Raw genomic sequence first — 16,738 nt, 5'->3', positions numbered from 1 at the left:
TGTGTTGTCTTTGATCAAAAATGAGAACGACTCAAACCAAATGCTTTCTTCTCCTTTTTTTAATACAAAATATTCTAAGAAAACAAGGAGGACTTCTGAATAACAAGAAAACACAAAAGATGGTGTCCGCACCGAGAACACGACAAACGTTTGGAACCGACGGGAATGTGAGAACGCTCAGAAATGAGCGGTTACTCTGTCGATTTCCAGAAGATCGTCCATGATCTGTAAAAAGAGACGAAAGCAACACGTAAAAAAAACAAACAGGAAATCCTCCCGTTTGAGGAGAAGCGATCAGAACTCAGGCGCACTCACGATGTCCTGCGTGGTGCCGATCTTCTTGGCCAGCTCGCTGCGCTCCATGGTGCTGAGGTACACGTACTTGCTGAGGAGTTCTCCGTCCAGGACGTTCCTCACGGCGTTCTGAAGACTCCGTCTGTCACAGTGCATCATTCTAAACAACGGCAGGAAAGGGGAAGTGATGTGTGCTGAAATTTTTTTTTTGTTATAGAACGCTGAAGATGAAAAAAACAACACACAAACCTGAAGGCTTTTGGGTTGAGACCGGCATGATGAGGCAGCAAAGTGTTGAGGGCGTTCTGCAACATCAGCAGGCGGCGGTATGTCTTCTCCGGCATGGGAAGCAGCAGGCCAATCCCTCCGTCCAGTGTCGCTGCAGGAGCCGATGTTTTCATGTTAGCAAAGAGAAGATGAGATACGAAAATCTTGAGGGATGAGTTGCGTCTTACCGAACCACGAGATCTGCTTGTTGTCCCAGGTGAGGGCCTTCTTGCTGCCGGAGTCCAGCGATCCGCGGCACGGCATCCGCCACAATGTGTTGACGTGCGCACCGGCGTTGAAGTCAGCTCGCCTCAGCAGGCGCATTCCTCCGAAGCTTTCTTTAGCTGCAAACACACGTCACAACTTAACACTTTTATTCACCGAGGTCCTGGCGTTTCAGATCAGACTGCACCGACCCACCTTCAGGTAAATACATGTACACAAACAGGTTCTTGTCTCGATCAGACACTGTAAAACGGGGAAGAAAAAAAAAATCAAAGGTCTGCAACACGGAACCTTTGAGGGTTCTGTTATCTAAAGGTCATTAGGAATTTTACCCAGGAATCCAAGCTGGTTGTTATCCACCATGAATTCAATGCTGTAGACTTCCAAGGGCTTCGCGTCCTGTTCAGACAAAATGAAACGGGTTCAACTTAACAAAGCAACAGATAATTATTCTCTACTGTTCCAGATGCTCTTAACAGTTCCAATGAAGCCAAACTCTCTAAGCAGACAGACTTTACGTCATCATGTTGAGCTGCAGACCCTCTAGTAAATAAAGTTCTCTACAAATCCCTTAGATTTTTGTCCGGTTTGCCAAAGCAGAGTTCCGACACATTTCTCATCTCAGAATTCTTTGCTATTTCAGACCTGAAGATCCAGGGTTCTCAATCATACTTGAAGTAGAAATAGAAAAGCTGATGATGAATTTAAAAAATACCACACAAGGCTTTTTACGTGGAAAGTTCAAACATCACAGCAGGTCCAAAGGACAAATTTAGTCCCTGCAGACATAAAGCTCTGGAACCCGTCGTCTTTGTGTCTTTATTCAACGGAGCTGTGAGGAAGAGTCTCGGCTCACCCTGCTGACGAGCGATAGCGTTTTGCTCTCCTCCTGGTAGCGCAGCAGAGAGATGCTCTTCATCAGATCTGCTGCCAGGATGAAGTTCTTGATGCTGATCATCTGGTGGATGTAGAGCTGCGTGTCGATGAAGGCCATGCCTGTCAGGTCGTTGTCCTTCAGGACCCACAGGAAGATCTACAGAGAACATGGACGCCATTGTCACCCTTGTTTCTGCTATTTGGAACTCTACAACTCTTTCTTCTCTGTGTGTGTTTTTGTGACCTTTTGGCCAATGGCTGACACCAGGTACCCATGGCAGTGGCACAGGGCCGTCACCGGTCCCTTCTGCTCCTTCTCATATAGCACTTTAAACTTGTTCTTGGTGAGTGGCTGGCCTGGCTCTGGGACCACCTCTATCACGTCCAGGATCAGGATCTGAACACAAACGGACACTGTAAGAGAAACAAAAGCCATGCGGTATCAAAGGTGAGTCTGCAGAGGTCCGACCCGCTCACCCTGCCCCTGCAGGTGACCTCCTCCCCCTGCATCACACAGGTTCCCGCTGCGATGTAGCCTTTCAGTCCCGATACCGTCTCCTGACTCCTCAAGGCCACCGTCTTCATGCAGGTCACATGTTCCCACTCCTCCAGGTCAATCCTGAAGGAGATGAGAAGGTAAGTGTTTGGAATACCTTTCAATTTCAAATGTCGTATCTCAAAGATTAATTTTAACTCTGTTTTTTTTTTGAGAATCAGATCAGAGGAGATGGGGCAGGACATCTAGGATGGCGCTCTGACAAGGATCAACCATAGTCCCTGTGTCAGACAGGCCACTGTGCCGTTTAAGGGGTTTCCATCATCCAGCTACTATACTATATAGCATACTACAGTGTAAACATTAATATGGTGTAGTAGTTGTCAAAACAAATAAAGCATACGGTTATGGAATAGACACAGGATTATAGTTTTATTCGCATTACTAGCTGGAAGGAGAACCCTGGACGTCAATAGTCTTTAAGAGGCTCTGCTGGAGGCTGGCACAGAGCATCCCAATCTGTAATAGTCACCTCCTTCACTACGTCCTGGCTGGGCATGAGAGCAGCTGAGCCAGGGTGTAGTTTTGGTTGCTTATCCTTACAGCCATCAGAATACACAACTCCAGCTGTCAGTAACTAATGAACTGCACTGTCTGTGGCAGATTGCACATCTGCCTCTTTGGCTAATTGTACCCTGAAATACACTCTATTTCACATTCTTATTTCATTCTATTAGTTTACTGTATTTTGTATTACTTGGACAAAAAAGTGATCTTGAATGAATAAACTATGGACTCAGAGCCTTCATGCACATTTACTTGAAGCCCAGCACAAACATTGTCCCCCTCTAAACACTTTGTATATATGTGCATATATATGTTTTTCTTTTTTGAGTTCACTCATTTGTTCATAACTTTTTTTTCTCCTTTTTGATTGGTGTCCATTAGGCTCAGCTTGACTGGAGTTGGGTGGGAAAAGCGGCGACTTTGTTTTGTATTTCTGCTTTACATGTGAACATCGCTACTGACGTTAAAAAAAAAGGAAGAAATCGTTAAGCGAAAATAATTCAAAACCACTCAAATCTTTCATTCTGCTTTACAAGTCTCAAATGTTTAATCACAAGATGGATTTATGTATAAAGCGTAGGAGAATAGTTCAAGGCCAACATGACCTACAGGTGACAAGTTCGGTCACTTAGCGAACAAACAATAAAAAACAAGAGATTCTGGAGAAATAAATGTGTAACTTAACCTCTTTTTTGCAGAGTAGAGTGTGAAGGCACAGCAAATCAATGTTACTTCATTAACCTTGAGGTGAAGCAGTCACGGTTTTAATTACTGTCGGCAGAGTTTCTAAACGAGCCGAGACCAGGATAAACTACTTCCTGGTTCCAGCTGCCCTGACTGAAATAAAGACAAGCAACCAAGTGAGACTGAATTAATTGTCCTCTGCCCGGCTGAGGCAGCAGAGCCTCGAGGAGATGTTTTTACCTTGTGTTGGGAATGGTCTCCCAGCTAACAGGAGAGATGAGCTGGATGGAGAACTTCTCCTGCTGAGGGTTAATGTGGCGCTCGTCTGCAGAGAAGATCGGGAGAAACGGCAGGGGACGCATCAACACGCTGATTTCTACCCAACATTCCAGACTTTTCTCCTCTGTTTTTAACACCAGCTCACAAGAGCTTAAAGCTTAAAGCTCACTGGATGATTAAAGCAATAGAAAGTGTGTGTTTTCTCCGACCTCTCTCTATGGTTTCAAACTCCTTCTCCTCTCCTGTCATCCTGGGGATGCGAGTGCACAGCTCTTTCACACTTGTGCACACGGCGTACACCTGAAATCCAACAGAAGGGAAGAAGGAAAAAGAAAACTGTAGCATCAAAGAATAATCCCTTCAGAGTCGCTCTCATTGATTTTTTTTTTCTTCCTCCCTTTTTTGATTTAAGAAAACGTCAAGGCCAGAAGCCTTTCATGTCGAACTTTTTGAAGCGGCTCGACCCGTGTGGTTTTATTCTGCCTCGTGTTGCCGAGGCGGAGGCGTGAAAGACTGGGGAGGGTTTTATGAGCTGAATGCGCACCAACGAAGCGCTCGACGCTGAGGAGCCTTACCTTGCTTTCCACGTGGTAGGAGACATAGTGCACCGTACACCTCAGGGGGATCTTCCTGACGGGCCAGGGGGCGTCGTAGGACAGGTAGGTGGGGAGGACGCTGATCCTCAGCTCGCCCTGTGGGAGAAACGGTGAAACATGACGCATTTGAACGCCAAACGATTGAAAAAACAACACCTTTAATTGCTAAAAGTACATAATTAAATCCACAAGTTGGGATTTAGATTGGATTTTCTCTTAACACGCACAACTAAGTAACTTCCATTTTACTGTCAGTCCTGCACTTTATATTTTATATTCATATTTTATACTGTATTTTATTTTATTCTGGAGTAACCTCACAACATTGGAACCTCAAAACACTGTCCTGAGCCGTATGCAACGAAATTTTGTTCTGTATACACTCTGTGCATGCAAAATGACAATAAAGTCAGTCTAAGTCTAAGTCTAACTACAGGCTGCAAGATACCCCCCCAGCTATATCTGTTAAATCACACACTCATGTCAGCATCAATAAGCTGCTGGCATTTTTTACTCCTCATCTCAGCAGAATAAAAACTGGTTGGTTTCCTGGAACAGTCCTGACTTTGATGTAGATTTCTTCAAATGTTAATACTGTTGAGTTTATTCTGTTAGCTATTAGTCAGCCGGCTTTATTCACTCCAATGTAAGTTTTCATATTCATTTGTGGTATAACTTGTTTCTACCAGAACTGCCATGTAAAATACACACATTTTAAACATGTTTTTTCAATGTGACATTTTTACTAAAAGCAGGATATATTTGGGATCATTTTCCTGTTGAAACACTCAATTTCAACTATTTGAAGGAACTTTTCTGACAATGTTCAGGAACCATCAAAGCTAAAGTAAATCATGAACTACATGGTGCTGGACCACCAGTACCAGGATTGTCAAATACCATTTGTTCAGCACCGCTAACTAAAACGTTAGTTATGCTAACCAGAAAGCACTAATAATAATAAACATTACTAACTTACACTGACACTAAAGCACGACTACACCAACATGGTATTTAACCGAAGCCAATGCTAAAGTGCTACACCAACACATATCTGGCTAAAACTAATGCGGAACACCAAGATAGTATTTAGTGGAAAGCACTGCAAGATCATAATATTAAGCAGCCGCTAATGCTAAAACTCTACACCACCACGGTATTCAGTGGAAGCTGTTGTTATTGCACTACACTAACACCCGAAGTATTTGCCGGAAGCTAATGCTAAAACACTATTCCTCTACAGCTTTTAGCGGAAGCTAATGCTAAAACACTATACCAACACATTTATTTAGCCAAAGCCTATGCTTAGGCTAACTACTATGTTGGTATAGAGTTTTAGCATCAGCTTCTGCTAACATAGTACACCAATATAGTATTACCATAGTACCAATATAGCTAATGCTAAATACGTGATATTTAGAAGAAGAAATGCTAAAGTGCAAAATCCCCATTGAATTTAGCAGAGGCTAATACTAAAGACCAACACCACCACTGTATTTAGTGAAAGCTAATGGTAAAATGCTAAATCAAGAAGGTATTTAGCTGAAGCTTATACTAAAGTGCTAAAGACTTGAGTACTAAAATTCAAATTACATCTGCCCTTGAAAGGCCAGTCCTCAAACACCAATTTAATTTTGACAGTTTACATGTTCAACAATGCCCTTAGGTATTGCATTAATATTTACATCTCGTCCTCTACTATCCATGTTTTACTTTGCTCCTGTATGTTTCATTTGAAATAAAGATATGATGCAAAGAATATAATGCTTCAAAATAAGGTGCTTTTTATCTAACATCTTACAATTCCGCTAGATTCAATACAGTTACCCAAATAACAAACAGAACATACATTTAGACTTTATAGGTAAATAAACTTTTCAATTAGCCTTTGAGACTTAGCTGAATTAAAGTGTACAGTAATCTCTTTACCTGCTTGTTGAAGTACAGGAAACCTTTCGGACAGTTGATGTTGTGGAAGGGAGAGAAGGACTCGATGGGTCCATCGATGCTCATGGGATGGAGCCTCAGTGCTCCTCGTGAGGTGACGAGCATCCAGTGAGGAGACGGGCCGCAGATGAATACCTGTCCCAACCAGGATGGCAAAAAGTTGAGTCTTCACACCGTGGAGTGAGGTTCCTAAATATTCTTCATGCATCTGATTCCTACCCCCGAATAACCGGAGATGTCCTCGAAGTATCGAAACCTAGAAATGCGACTTTTCACCGCCGGGTTCTCCTCCGTGCCGCCGCTCTCTGTCTTCTTGTCTTTCTTCAGCTTGGATTTCTTTTCTCGGAAGTTGATGTTGTGGTGGACCTGCTCAGACGGACACAGTCGCTGTTAACGCCGACTTCTACAAAGACGACATGGTCGCTGCTTGTAGCTCGTACTTTTTTGAAGCGAACTTTCAGGTTGTTTTGTGGCTGCTGCTGGTCGTATGGGAACGCCTCATAAATCAGAAGCTCGTTCTCCACGTAGACCTAAAAAAAGAAAAATCGAAAGAGGCTGAAGTTATTCTTTTAGTCTAGAAATTAAAAATTGAGTGCAATTAAAGTTAGGAACTCGCCAGCAAGTATGGTCTGCTGCGATTGTTGCCCAGTGAAACCAAAGCGACTTCTTTGATCAGTGGGAACTCTCCCTGTCGAGCCACTTCCTCCTTTTTACCCTCTCCCTGAGTAGCCGATTGGCCAGAGGAACTGTCCACCAGTACTCTCTGGCCTACTGGGAAGTTCTTCACCAGGAAGACCAAACGCCAGTCTGGTAGCTGGAAAATCTGTTTTTGGAAAGACCAAAGAAGGGTCTAAAAGGTAAGACCTACATGCCTGAAGCATTCTGGAATATCCTTTCCCTCTGTCAACTGGAAGAAAAAAAGCATACCTCCATCACGCCGTTGTCCCTGATGATCACAGACCAGTGGGATGGCTCTGCTTTGCTCGGGGTTCCCTCACTAGTACCAGTTCCAGGTCCGGCGGAGCCGCGGCTCATTTCCTCTTTAGCAGGTGCAGCATTGGTGCCGGACTCTCCGTACAGCATTTCCTCCTCATCATCCACGGTGTTGCTGCACAAACACGAATGATATTGAACAGGGTTTCTGCAGGTTTTGCTGACTTAAATTTAAGACTTTTTAAGGCCACTGCGAATGGAATTTAAGACATTTAGCATGACAGAAATGCAGAGAGAGAAAAGAAAAACGCAAATAAATACATCGTATTTATCGTTGGCAATAGAAGTGGACCAATGGCGAAGTTGAACATCGTCCAGCCAACTGGCAACAAATTTGCATTGACCCATGATGCAAATTTGGGTGCATGTAAAAAAAAAAGCTGCTCAGGATTTCTATGGGGTTTCAGCACTTCAAATTTAGGTCTTTTTAAGACCATTATAAATTGAAATTAAGACCTGTAACATGACAAATATGCATAAAATAATGCAAATAAATAAACTGTATGGGTTGGCAACAGAAGCGAGCCAATGGTGAAGACAAATATTGTCCAGCCAAGTGGCGATTTGCACATACCCACAATGGGGTGTAAAATAACTAACCAGCTAGCTAGCTAGCTAGTTGCTGGTACTGACATACCCCAATAATGCTATATATAGATGACTTTAAGACTTTTAGAGACATTTTAAGGATGTGCAGACATCCTGTTAAACCAGGAGGGTTAAGTGATGGGAGTTCCTACCTGAGGTCCTGGTAAACCGTCTCTGTCTCTGAATGACTCCTGGTGATGAAGTCTTCTTTGGTGGAGGAGCTCGTTTTGTTTTCTGTGGTGAACATGCCGCTGACATCTCGGTACGCACACAGCGCAATCACGCGGGATTGCTTTGGAATAGAAATAAACATTTCGATATGACAGAGTTGTAGGGCTTTTAGGGCTCTAAAAGAAGTCTGCAATTCTGATGCAACTTTTAAAAATCAGATACTTCTAAGCTATAACCTTCTGAAAAGAGAGACTGCTTCACTCACGGTGGAAATCTGAGGTTTCTGCAGGGCCAGTCGGTGAGTTTTCCCCATGTAGGAGTCGCTCTTCAGAACAAACATGGTGACCACGCCCTCAGCCGTCATGATGACCACGTAGGGGTCCGCCACGGAGCAATGCACGATGGGGGAACCCAGGTCCACTGGGATGAAGTGGAGCTGTTTCACTGAAAGCAAAGTAGGTCGGAAAATAGTAAGCAGGAGAAAAACCTTTTTACTGGAAGGATTAAGATCCAAAGTTTGCTTAAGATCTTCCATTCATGACTGGAGTCTTTACACGTGGAGATCTTACCTCCTTCCAGAAGTCGAAGGCCCATGGGTGAGACCTGGATGATGTACTGGTCGTCGCCGATGTTTCCAGCGAACACCGTTGGGCCTTGAGTGGCAAACCCGCTGGTGTCCAGCTCCATGATTTCTTGACCCGTTTGAAGGATCTACAAGCAAGCATTGGAGGCAAGATACCACCTGATTACTGGCCTTGTCTCAATAACAAGTTTTGCTGGATGATAAATTGTCCCAGCAATTATCGTAATAAATGATAATATTGTTGTTTTGAGAGCATTTTCTAGTTATATATTGTCACTTTCCTAAAATAACGGCCTAAGTCATTATTCTAGGAAGGTGACAACATATTGCTTGAAAATTATCTCAAAGAAGTAGAACCGAACATAACTTGAAAAAGGCGCCTCGGCATTTATTGGTTTGTATGTACAAAAGCCTGCGTTCCTACCATGGTGGAATCCTCTCTGCTCAGGATGAGGAAGCCGTGTTTTTTGGCATCGTCCTCCATGGGAGGCTCTGTCTTCTCCTCCTCTTTCTCAGGCTCTTCTTTGTCTTTCTCGACCTCCTCACCCTCCTCTTTACCTTCGGTCTTTCCTCCGTCCTCTGACTCTTCACTTTTTGAGGCCTGGAAAGCGACACAATGTGGCAAGGAAAAATGAGGACAACGCTGAATTTAACATGCCAGAAAACCTCAGTCCCTTCTGAAACGACTCCTACTTTCTTGTCTTCCTTGACCTCACTTGAGACAACAGTCCACATGTCTTGGCAGCCTGGCAGCTCAAAAGTAGTGACCACCTGAGGTCGAATGCTCCTCTATGGAGAGAACGGAAACAAAAGGAAAGGGACGATTGAAGCAGGTTTAACAAACAGCAGATAGATGCTGTATCTGGGGTGTTTACAGGCTACTCCATGGATCTCTGAGGCAGCCCTGGTAAACCCAGACTTCCCTTTAGCACCGTTGCAGGACCTGCGGCAGACGGCCCTCGCCACCGCAGGTTTTAGGACGGCGCGGCAACGCTGGTCTGGTACACGACGACAACGCAGTGACGCACAGACAAAGGGTTTTACCTGGAGGACAGACAGTGCGCCGTTTTTACCGTAACCGGAGCACACGACGACCTCCAGGTCAGGTTCAGGGTTACTCTGAAACTGTAGGGGGAAAAAATATAGTCAATTACAAAGTAGTCTGAGTACGAAGTTTGACGTTAGGATAAGGAAGTGTGTGTTTACCTCCTCCGACAGGAAGGCGGGCTCGCCCATGGAGGCGTTCGCACAAGGCCCGATGTTGAGGATGCTATCACACACCTGCGGGAAAATACACACGTTTCCTGTAAACAATCCAACTTAAACAGAAAGTGACTTTTTAGGTGGTTCCATTTTGTACTCCCTTCTGCCTTTTCTATTGTTTTTTGCAATAATTGGGTGTCATTTTGTTTTAATAACTCAAAAGAACGATTTAATAAAAATAAAAAAAATCCCATCTTTTATTGTTGGGTAAAAAGAGAGGAGCGGACAAATTACTAGTATTATCAAATATTCGTTGTATCGTGTAGCCTTGTAGTTACATTTAGATAATGTTTACTTATATGCTTTTTCTCTTTTACTCTTAGTATAAGTAATGTTTTTGTGTGTTAAATAACTTTGATTCCTTCCTGTGACCTCCTTGGGAAAGAGAGCAGTGAAGCCTTCCTGGGAGATAGCGGAGACAACTCTTCTAGCAGAGTTTATTGCTGGGCAATAAACTCTGCTCTCCTGTGTTATATACAACTTGTCCTACTCGACGCCGGCCGTGTCTGTATTCGACTGGAGCAGAAGGATTTAGAGTGTAGATAACATGTGTCTAGATAGTGAATGTTATTAGCGCTGCAACCATGTGATGATTTGTTTTCCCCCTCCCTTTTAGAAGTTGCAAGCGCCCGATGTACGAGGCTTTCTGAAAGTAATAAAAAGAGAGGAGCGGACAAATGTGTTTCAGAGCGGTTGGAGATTTGTAACTGTAAACACATCTCTGTCCGTTCTCCTCACGAGTACAAAAGAATCTAACTCTCTTGTCTTTCCTGTGTTTGTTTGAATTGTCTTTAATAGGTATTTAGACCTGACATTTATCTTGTTTAAATCTGCATCTACTATACATAAAACAAAAAAACCATTAAGTTTGTTTTTCACCTCAAACGAGTAGGTGGCCAGCTGGGTGCCTGACTGGGCCTCACTTCCGTACACCTCGATCTCATCCACTTCATCTGAAAACCACAAAGACGTCAGCCGTAGAGCTGATCAGCTCGTACAGTGCTCAGTGCTACGACGTCACACGAGGCGTCAGTGGCTTTACCTGTCCAGTTGGCGGAAGACTCCACACGCTTCTTTTTGATTGGTGGTTCCTCCTGGAAGTCATCAGCAGCCAAGTGTTAATGTCAGAATGAAAGCTGTGAAGTCGTGGTGCATCACAGAAGCCTAACTCGCCTGCTTTTCTGCCTCTTTCTCCATCTCTTTGTCCTGCTTGTCTTTGCTGTCCTCCGCCGGCGTCTCCTGCAGCTTCTCCGTGTACTTCAGCAGCAGCGAGTTTCCGAGGCGGGAACCGAGAAAGAGGTAGCCGGGCTCCATGGTTACCATCTGAACGAGGGAAAGAACGCAGTGACGCCGAACCTTTTCTTTCGTAAAAGAACAGAAGAGAACCAGTGCTGCTGGCATTTAAACCGGAGAACCTACGCATGTCGTGAGGACGCTGGCTGCTGCTTTGTCGAAGTGGAAAGCCCTCACGCTTCTCATGCCGTCTGTTATGAGTGTCAACACGTAGCTGCAAGGAGACCACAGTCAGTGAAGAATCCCAAAAGTCGCGTACTTTCTAAAGACGTTTATGGGAACTCACATTTCCCCTCCTCTCAGTGAGATCACCATCTTGTCATAGGCGATGAAGTCAGACTGAGAACAGTCCAGGGCGATCTTTACTTCTTCTTGGACACCTGTGAGTAACGAACACATTGTTTAGAGACAATCACTGAATATCTAAAGGTATAGTTACAGCATTATACGGACTACTCATGTTAAAGCTAAAATTATTCAGGTTTTCAATTGTTTTTGAAAACGAAAATCTCTACTTCCATGCAAAAATACATAGAGAGAACATTACAGTGATCTCTTGTATCAATGGTTGGTACAAAACCGACCATTTGCTTGGATCAAACAAACGGTCAAGGATTATAGATGAGAAGTTATAAGAAATATGTCTTTGTTTCTCCGGCTCAGTTAAAGGGATTTTAACCCGCCTGCAGCTAGAGAAAGAAGAAAACGAAGAGCAGGAATTTCAGCTGATAAGAGACATAACAAACAGAAAATTACAAAGTTATAGAGAAAACACCATGAAGTCAACAACTGAACAATTGAGTGCCAAATATTAAATTGTTGAATTGAACAATTTAGCTTCAGTTCAACAATTGAAGCCAAATACAATTGTTGAATTAAGCTTAATTTAACAGAATTAGGTTTTGTTAAATAACTTATTGGTGTAGCGCTTTAGCTTCTGCAATCATTCATGTCGGTTAACAATTTAGAATTAGCTTCTGTTAGATAACGTATTGTTGCTAAATACTGTGTTGGTGTAGTGCTCTAGCATTAGCGGAGCCAATGTTTATGATTACTGCTTTAGGGCTAAAGCAACTAAGTTTTTACTTAGCAGTGCCCGCTACTACATCTTAAGTTACTTGTGTGTGTGTGTGAGTGTTTCAAGGTTTTCCATAAGAGAGATGCTAATGGCTAAAATGTCAACCTTAAGGCTTGATGTTGCAGATTAGCTAGAAGACGTCATTGGCTTTGTCCATCAGTATTCAACTTATTTCAACCTTTTTTTTAATTATTATATTTATTTTTTTAGAAAGCATAACATAGAACAGATTTTTTTTTTGCTCTTGTTTTTGTTTCCCCCATTTAAAAATATTCCATATTTTACAAGACTACATTGAACTCCTGGTCTTGTGTAACAGAAAAGGCCGGCTTGGTTGATTTTGCTTACGTAGAGGGAAGGATGTGGTCCCATTGGTGAGAGAATTCAGTGAGACTCCGTAAGGTGGGACGCTCTGGTTCAGATACAGCAGTGAATTCACAGCAAACACAACAACACCACCTAAGATGTGACAGGATCAGAACACAGATAGGCGACAATAACTTTACCAGCAACATCCATGTGTTAATTCAGATCCTACACCCACAAAGGTATCTTCACAACAAACTGTTAGCCGAGTGAAAAGAAAAGGCTCACCAATGGGTTTGGGAACAGCCATGACTTGTGTGCAATCAAAGGGCAGGTTGCTAAGAGACCAGATGACAGGATGGACCTTCTGCATGATGTTGAGGGAGATGGCCACAATGCTGCACGTGTCCTGACGAACAGCCACGCGCCTGGGTGAGGGATCACATCACAGGAAGTGAACGTTGCGTAAGAACAGATTATAAACACGTCCAGGAGTCACAACGCAGACTCACCCTGGCCACGTCTGGTTGGGCTCATACAGAATGAGCAGCGTCGGCTCGTAGTAACCGTGAAGGAACTTCATGTCCACAATGTTGAGCAGCTTCTCATCTAACTCGCGAACGTCGATGATGTAACTGGGCAGGAAGCTGGATTTGGGTCTGCAGACGGTTCGCACAACCAATTCCAACCAATGAGCACAACTGGAGACATGGAGGAGGAATTCTGCTGGAAGTTCAGTCCTACCCTTCTCCTACTCCGTTCTCCTGCTCGTCGGTAAGGGTGTCCTTCCGGAACGGTAGCACCACCAGCTTGGTGCCGTAGACGAGCATGACAGCGCAGCGGTTCTCTGGGTCGACACGGACAATCGGGATGTGGACGTTCTGTACGAAGCCGTCCTGAAAACGCGCAACAACGGGACGAGATGAACATGAAACCCATCAGCTTGTGTATCTCATACACAACTGGCAATTTACGAGACCGACCAATCGCAAACTGGTGAGAAAATGGTGCATAGTTTTCATTTCTTTTTGAAAACATGGCGGGCAACTGTCTTCATCCTCCTTGAGTCAATACTTTGTAGAGTCACCTTCCAGCACAATTTCAGCTGCAAGGCTATAGAGGGGTATGTCTATCAGCTTTGTATATGTAGAGATTTAATTATCTTCTAAAATAGCTTAAGTTCTTCAAGACTGGATGGTTAGCACATGTTAATATCAGCTACTAGCAAAGTCTATAAACAGACTCTGGTCTAGTCTGATACCTTTATAATTTAAAGAGCCATTTTGGACTCAGTCCAGCTAAGAAAAACTTGCTTGCAAATGTTACATGATCTTTTGAAAAAAGATGGCTTATAATTTTTGATAAATATCCACCAAATAAAATTTGGTGGATATTTATCTACCAAATTTATCTGCCAAATGAAATGATGGTGTAAAAGCCACGATTTCATTTCTGTTTTTAGATGTTAAAATAAAGAAATACGCAACCTATTTGCAATCAAGTGGACGGGAACATTTTCTTCTATGGGATGTTGATATTTGTGGAAAATGTAATGAAATGTTCTTAACTTTAAATTGTTTGGGCACACCGTTTTGCTCTACATAGTTGACCAAAAAAATAAAAAATACATAAAAATGAGATTACAAAAAAGTATTACTGGTTACTTTAGAGTCATTCTTTTGACAAAGTGTTAAACTAAAAGTTGTCTGCTCAACAGATTTTCCCACCTGAGCTGTGAATCTCTGCATCTTCCCCAGAGTTATAACAAATCTGTGTTGGTCTAAATCCCACTAAAATGCACTGATATTTATTGTTGCTATGTGACAAATTGTGGGTTTAGGCGAGGTGCTGTGCTTACTCTCAGTTCTGGCTCCTCAAAGTAATGCAGTGAGAGGGTTTTGAGGTCATGAGTCCCGGGGTCATACTCCACTACAGCCAGCTGGAGAGAAAACATGCACACGTCACTGAAACTGAGCTGCTTACAGTTTGTTTGAGCGTCACTAGCTTAGACAGTAGATACCTTTGCATCTTTAAAACTGATAAGGAGCGCATCTCTGTTGGCACCTATTAGCTGCACGCTGGCCATGGACATGATGTTGCCAAAGACAGAAAAGGATGCCACCTGCTCCAGCTTCTCCTTACGAGTTTTAGCATCTGCAACACATTCAGAAAATCATTGTAAGTGTTTTCTTTAATTACTGCTATTCATTCATAAAACTTGTATTGTTGAGTGTCAGACGCACGGACGTACCGGATGGCTTGTCAGACTTGGACGTGCTCTGCAATAGTCACACACGCAAAAAGTAAAGACATAGAACAACCCCTTTCAACAGACATTCACAAACAGGTCGAGCTGACAGCTACCTCAACATCATGGATGATCCTGTAGACGAAAAGCTGCGACGTTCCGGCGATGACCAGGTTTTTCTCCTTACTGGATATAAAGTTGCAGAAGACGGAAAACTCCACAGCGGTGGGGGTGTGGGCCTGTCTGTACACGGCATACATCCTGAGAGGTTCCCTTCAGCATCTGACAGCAGACAACAAATGTGTCAACACCTCTACAGCTCTTTTCCCGCTGTTCAATTTAAATTGTTCTTCTGTTAGCATATTTACAGCCAGACAATGAGCTACATCAGGAGCGCGTGCAAGGAAGTTGAAAGAGTAGATAATGGGTTATTGGTGATATTTTTAATATAATTACACGCTTAGTATGTCTGTAACGAAAATAAAGCAAGTAACAGTTTCAGTCGGTTCAGCTAGCATCATGCTCGTGTAGCTCAGTAGCTAGCATGTTCAGCGCTACGTCCAGGTTATCTAGGAAATTCTGAATTAAACTTATTAACGTACCTATATCCGATAAGTTATCTAAGCTTGACGCTTTATTAACTGCCTCTTAATATACATTCAATGAGTCATATTTTTGTGTAAAAATGACTGTCAGCGCTCTTGCTAATTGCCAGGTAACCTGGCAGTTAGCTTTGTTGTGTTGCTCCCAGTTCTTGTTCTGCGAAGAAAGCAAAGGCATGCAGTCGCGCTGCTGCCCCCTACAGTTTAACATTTTAGAGACGCCAAAAAACTCGAGATCTGATATCTAGCCACAATTTACACTATTTTCAAGAGAACAAGCAAAAAAGCTATAAACACATATGAATGTTGTAGGTTATTGAACACTTTTTATTTGTCATCTGTAATATCTGCTTTCTTACTTTTGTATCAATGTACCTACAATAGAACCCTACAGCCCTGGCATACTTTTTAATATTCTGTGTTCTGTTCTTCCATTTTCTGAATAATGACATAATAAAAAAATAATAATCTAGCTACAATTACAGAAGACTGGCAGCTCATCTAACATCATATTCTCAAAAGTGGATTTGTGAATATGATCTTCACCATTTTCCAGTTTTGGTGAAAATCAAACTATACTTGTCCACTATTTCTAAGCGTACAGCCAAAAATTTAAAGAATTTCTTTAAAGAAAAATATTTAAACATTAATTAGCTATGCCTTTGAGCTGATTGTTTTTGGTTACATGTTTCTTTAAATACAAATTAATTGAAATAAATTTCTTTTTTTTATAAAAAAGATAAATGATGTTCCTAGGTTTGCATGTCCTCCTTCTTCCTCCAAATATGATGAACATAACTATTGCAAAATTGTGTAGATTTTGGCATGACAATGCTGCTATACTGAGGGATCAAGTGGACCACGCGCAAGCTTTTACCCTGTGTGCAGTCCCGGCAGGGTTGCAATAACCACGATTTCTAATGTCATGATTGTGACATTAGAAATATTTGTGATCATTCTGATGTAAAACAACAGAAGTTTGATCTGATACAATTCAGTATGGAAAAAAAGGTGGATATGTCTTTTCCTAGATTTACACATGTACGCACAAAACATTCTAATATAGTTTATTACACTTTATTACACTGAATTAGTTTATAGCTATTACTGTATGAAAATTTAACATCTTCAATTATTTAAGACTTCCTTTGCAAATGAGATGCTCAAGAAAAGTCAAACAGTGCTGAAAAAAAAGTCCTAGTAGTTTCAAATTTTAAGATTTTCATTAATAATCAAGAGCTCTACAGGAACAAAGAATATTCACTTGCATATTTTAAAAGTACAACTTAATATCTGATGTAAAATTAAAAAAGAAAATCTGAATTGCAGTCAGGGCGTTCATCAAGAACAGTTAAAAACCTTAAACAGGCACTTTGAACACT

The 16,738-nt window shown here is 42.4% G+C and overlaps 1 protein-coding gene across 1 annotated transcript; it reads right to left on the bottom strand.

Annotated features, from left to right (window-relative positions):
• Positions 1-41: 41 nt before the first annotated feature.
• cpsf1 (cleavage and polyadenylation specific factor 1) lies at positions 42-15,529 on the bottom strand. Its single transcript, XM_023345182.1, has 38 exons — positions 15,357-15,529; positions 14,871-15,036; positions 14,758-14,785; positions 14,527-14,660; positions 14,365-14,445; positions 13,251-13,402; positions 13,019-13,165; positions 12,795-12,934; positions 12,549-12,659; positions 11,409-11,502; positions 11,249-11,336; positions 11,003-11,152; positions 10,872-10,923; positions 10,709-10,782; positions 9,773-9,847; positions 9,611-9,691; positions 9,260-9,355; positions 8,991-9,167; positions 8,553-8,694; positions 8,249-8,427; positions 7,965-8,104; positions 7,159-7,339; positions 6,848-7,054; positions 6,672-6,761; positions 6,451-6,597; positions 6,214-6,366; positions 4,264-4,380; positions 3,898-3,988; positions 3,650-3,734; positions 2,140-2,281; positions 1,907-2,059; positions 1,643-1,819; positions 1,119-1,185; positions 982-1,029; positions 750-905; positions 544-673; positions 316-454; positions 42-225 (listed from the first exon to the last, which is right to left on the bottom strand). Exons 2-38 carry the CDS (start codon positions 15,012-15,014, stop codon positions 178-180), a joined length of 4,416 nt encoding a protein of 1,471 aa, XP_023200950.1. The 5' UTR covers positions 15,015-15,036; positions 15,357-15,529; the 3' UTR covers positions 42-177.
• Between the last annotated feature and the right edge of the window lie 1,209 nt (positions 15,530-16,738).

This window comes from Xiphophorus maculatus, chromosome 13 (genome assembly GCF_002775205.1).
Source record: "Xiphophorus maculatus strain JP 163 A chromosome 13, X_maculatus-5.0-male, whole genome shotgun sequence".
NCBI classification, from domain to species: Eukaryota; Metazoa; Chordata; class Actinopteri; order Cyprinodontiformes; family Poeciliidae; genus Xiphophorus; species Xiphophorus maculatus.
This window is presented reverse-complemented; position numbering and strand designations above follow the sequence as displayed.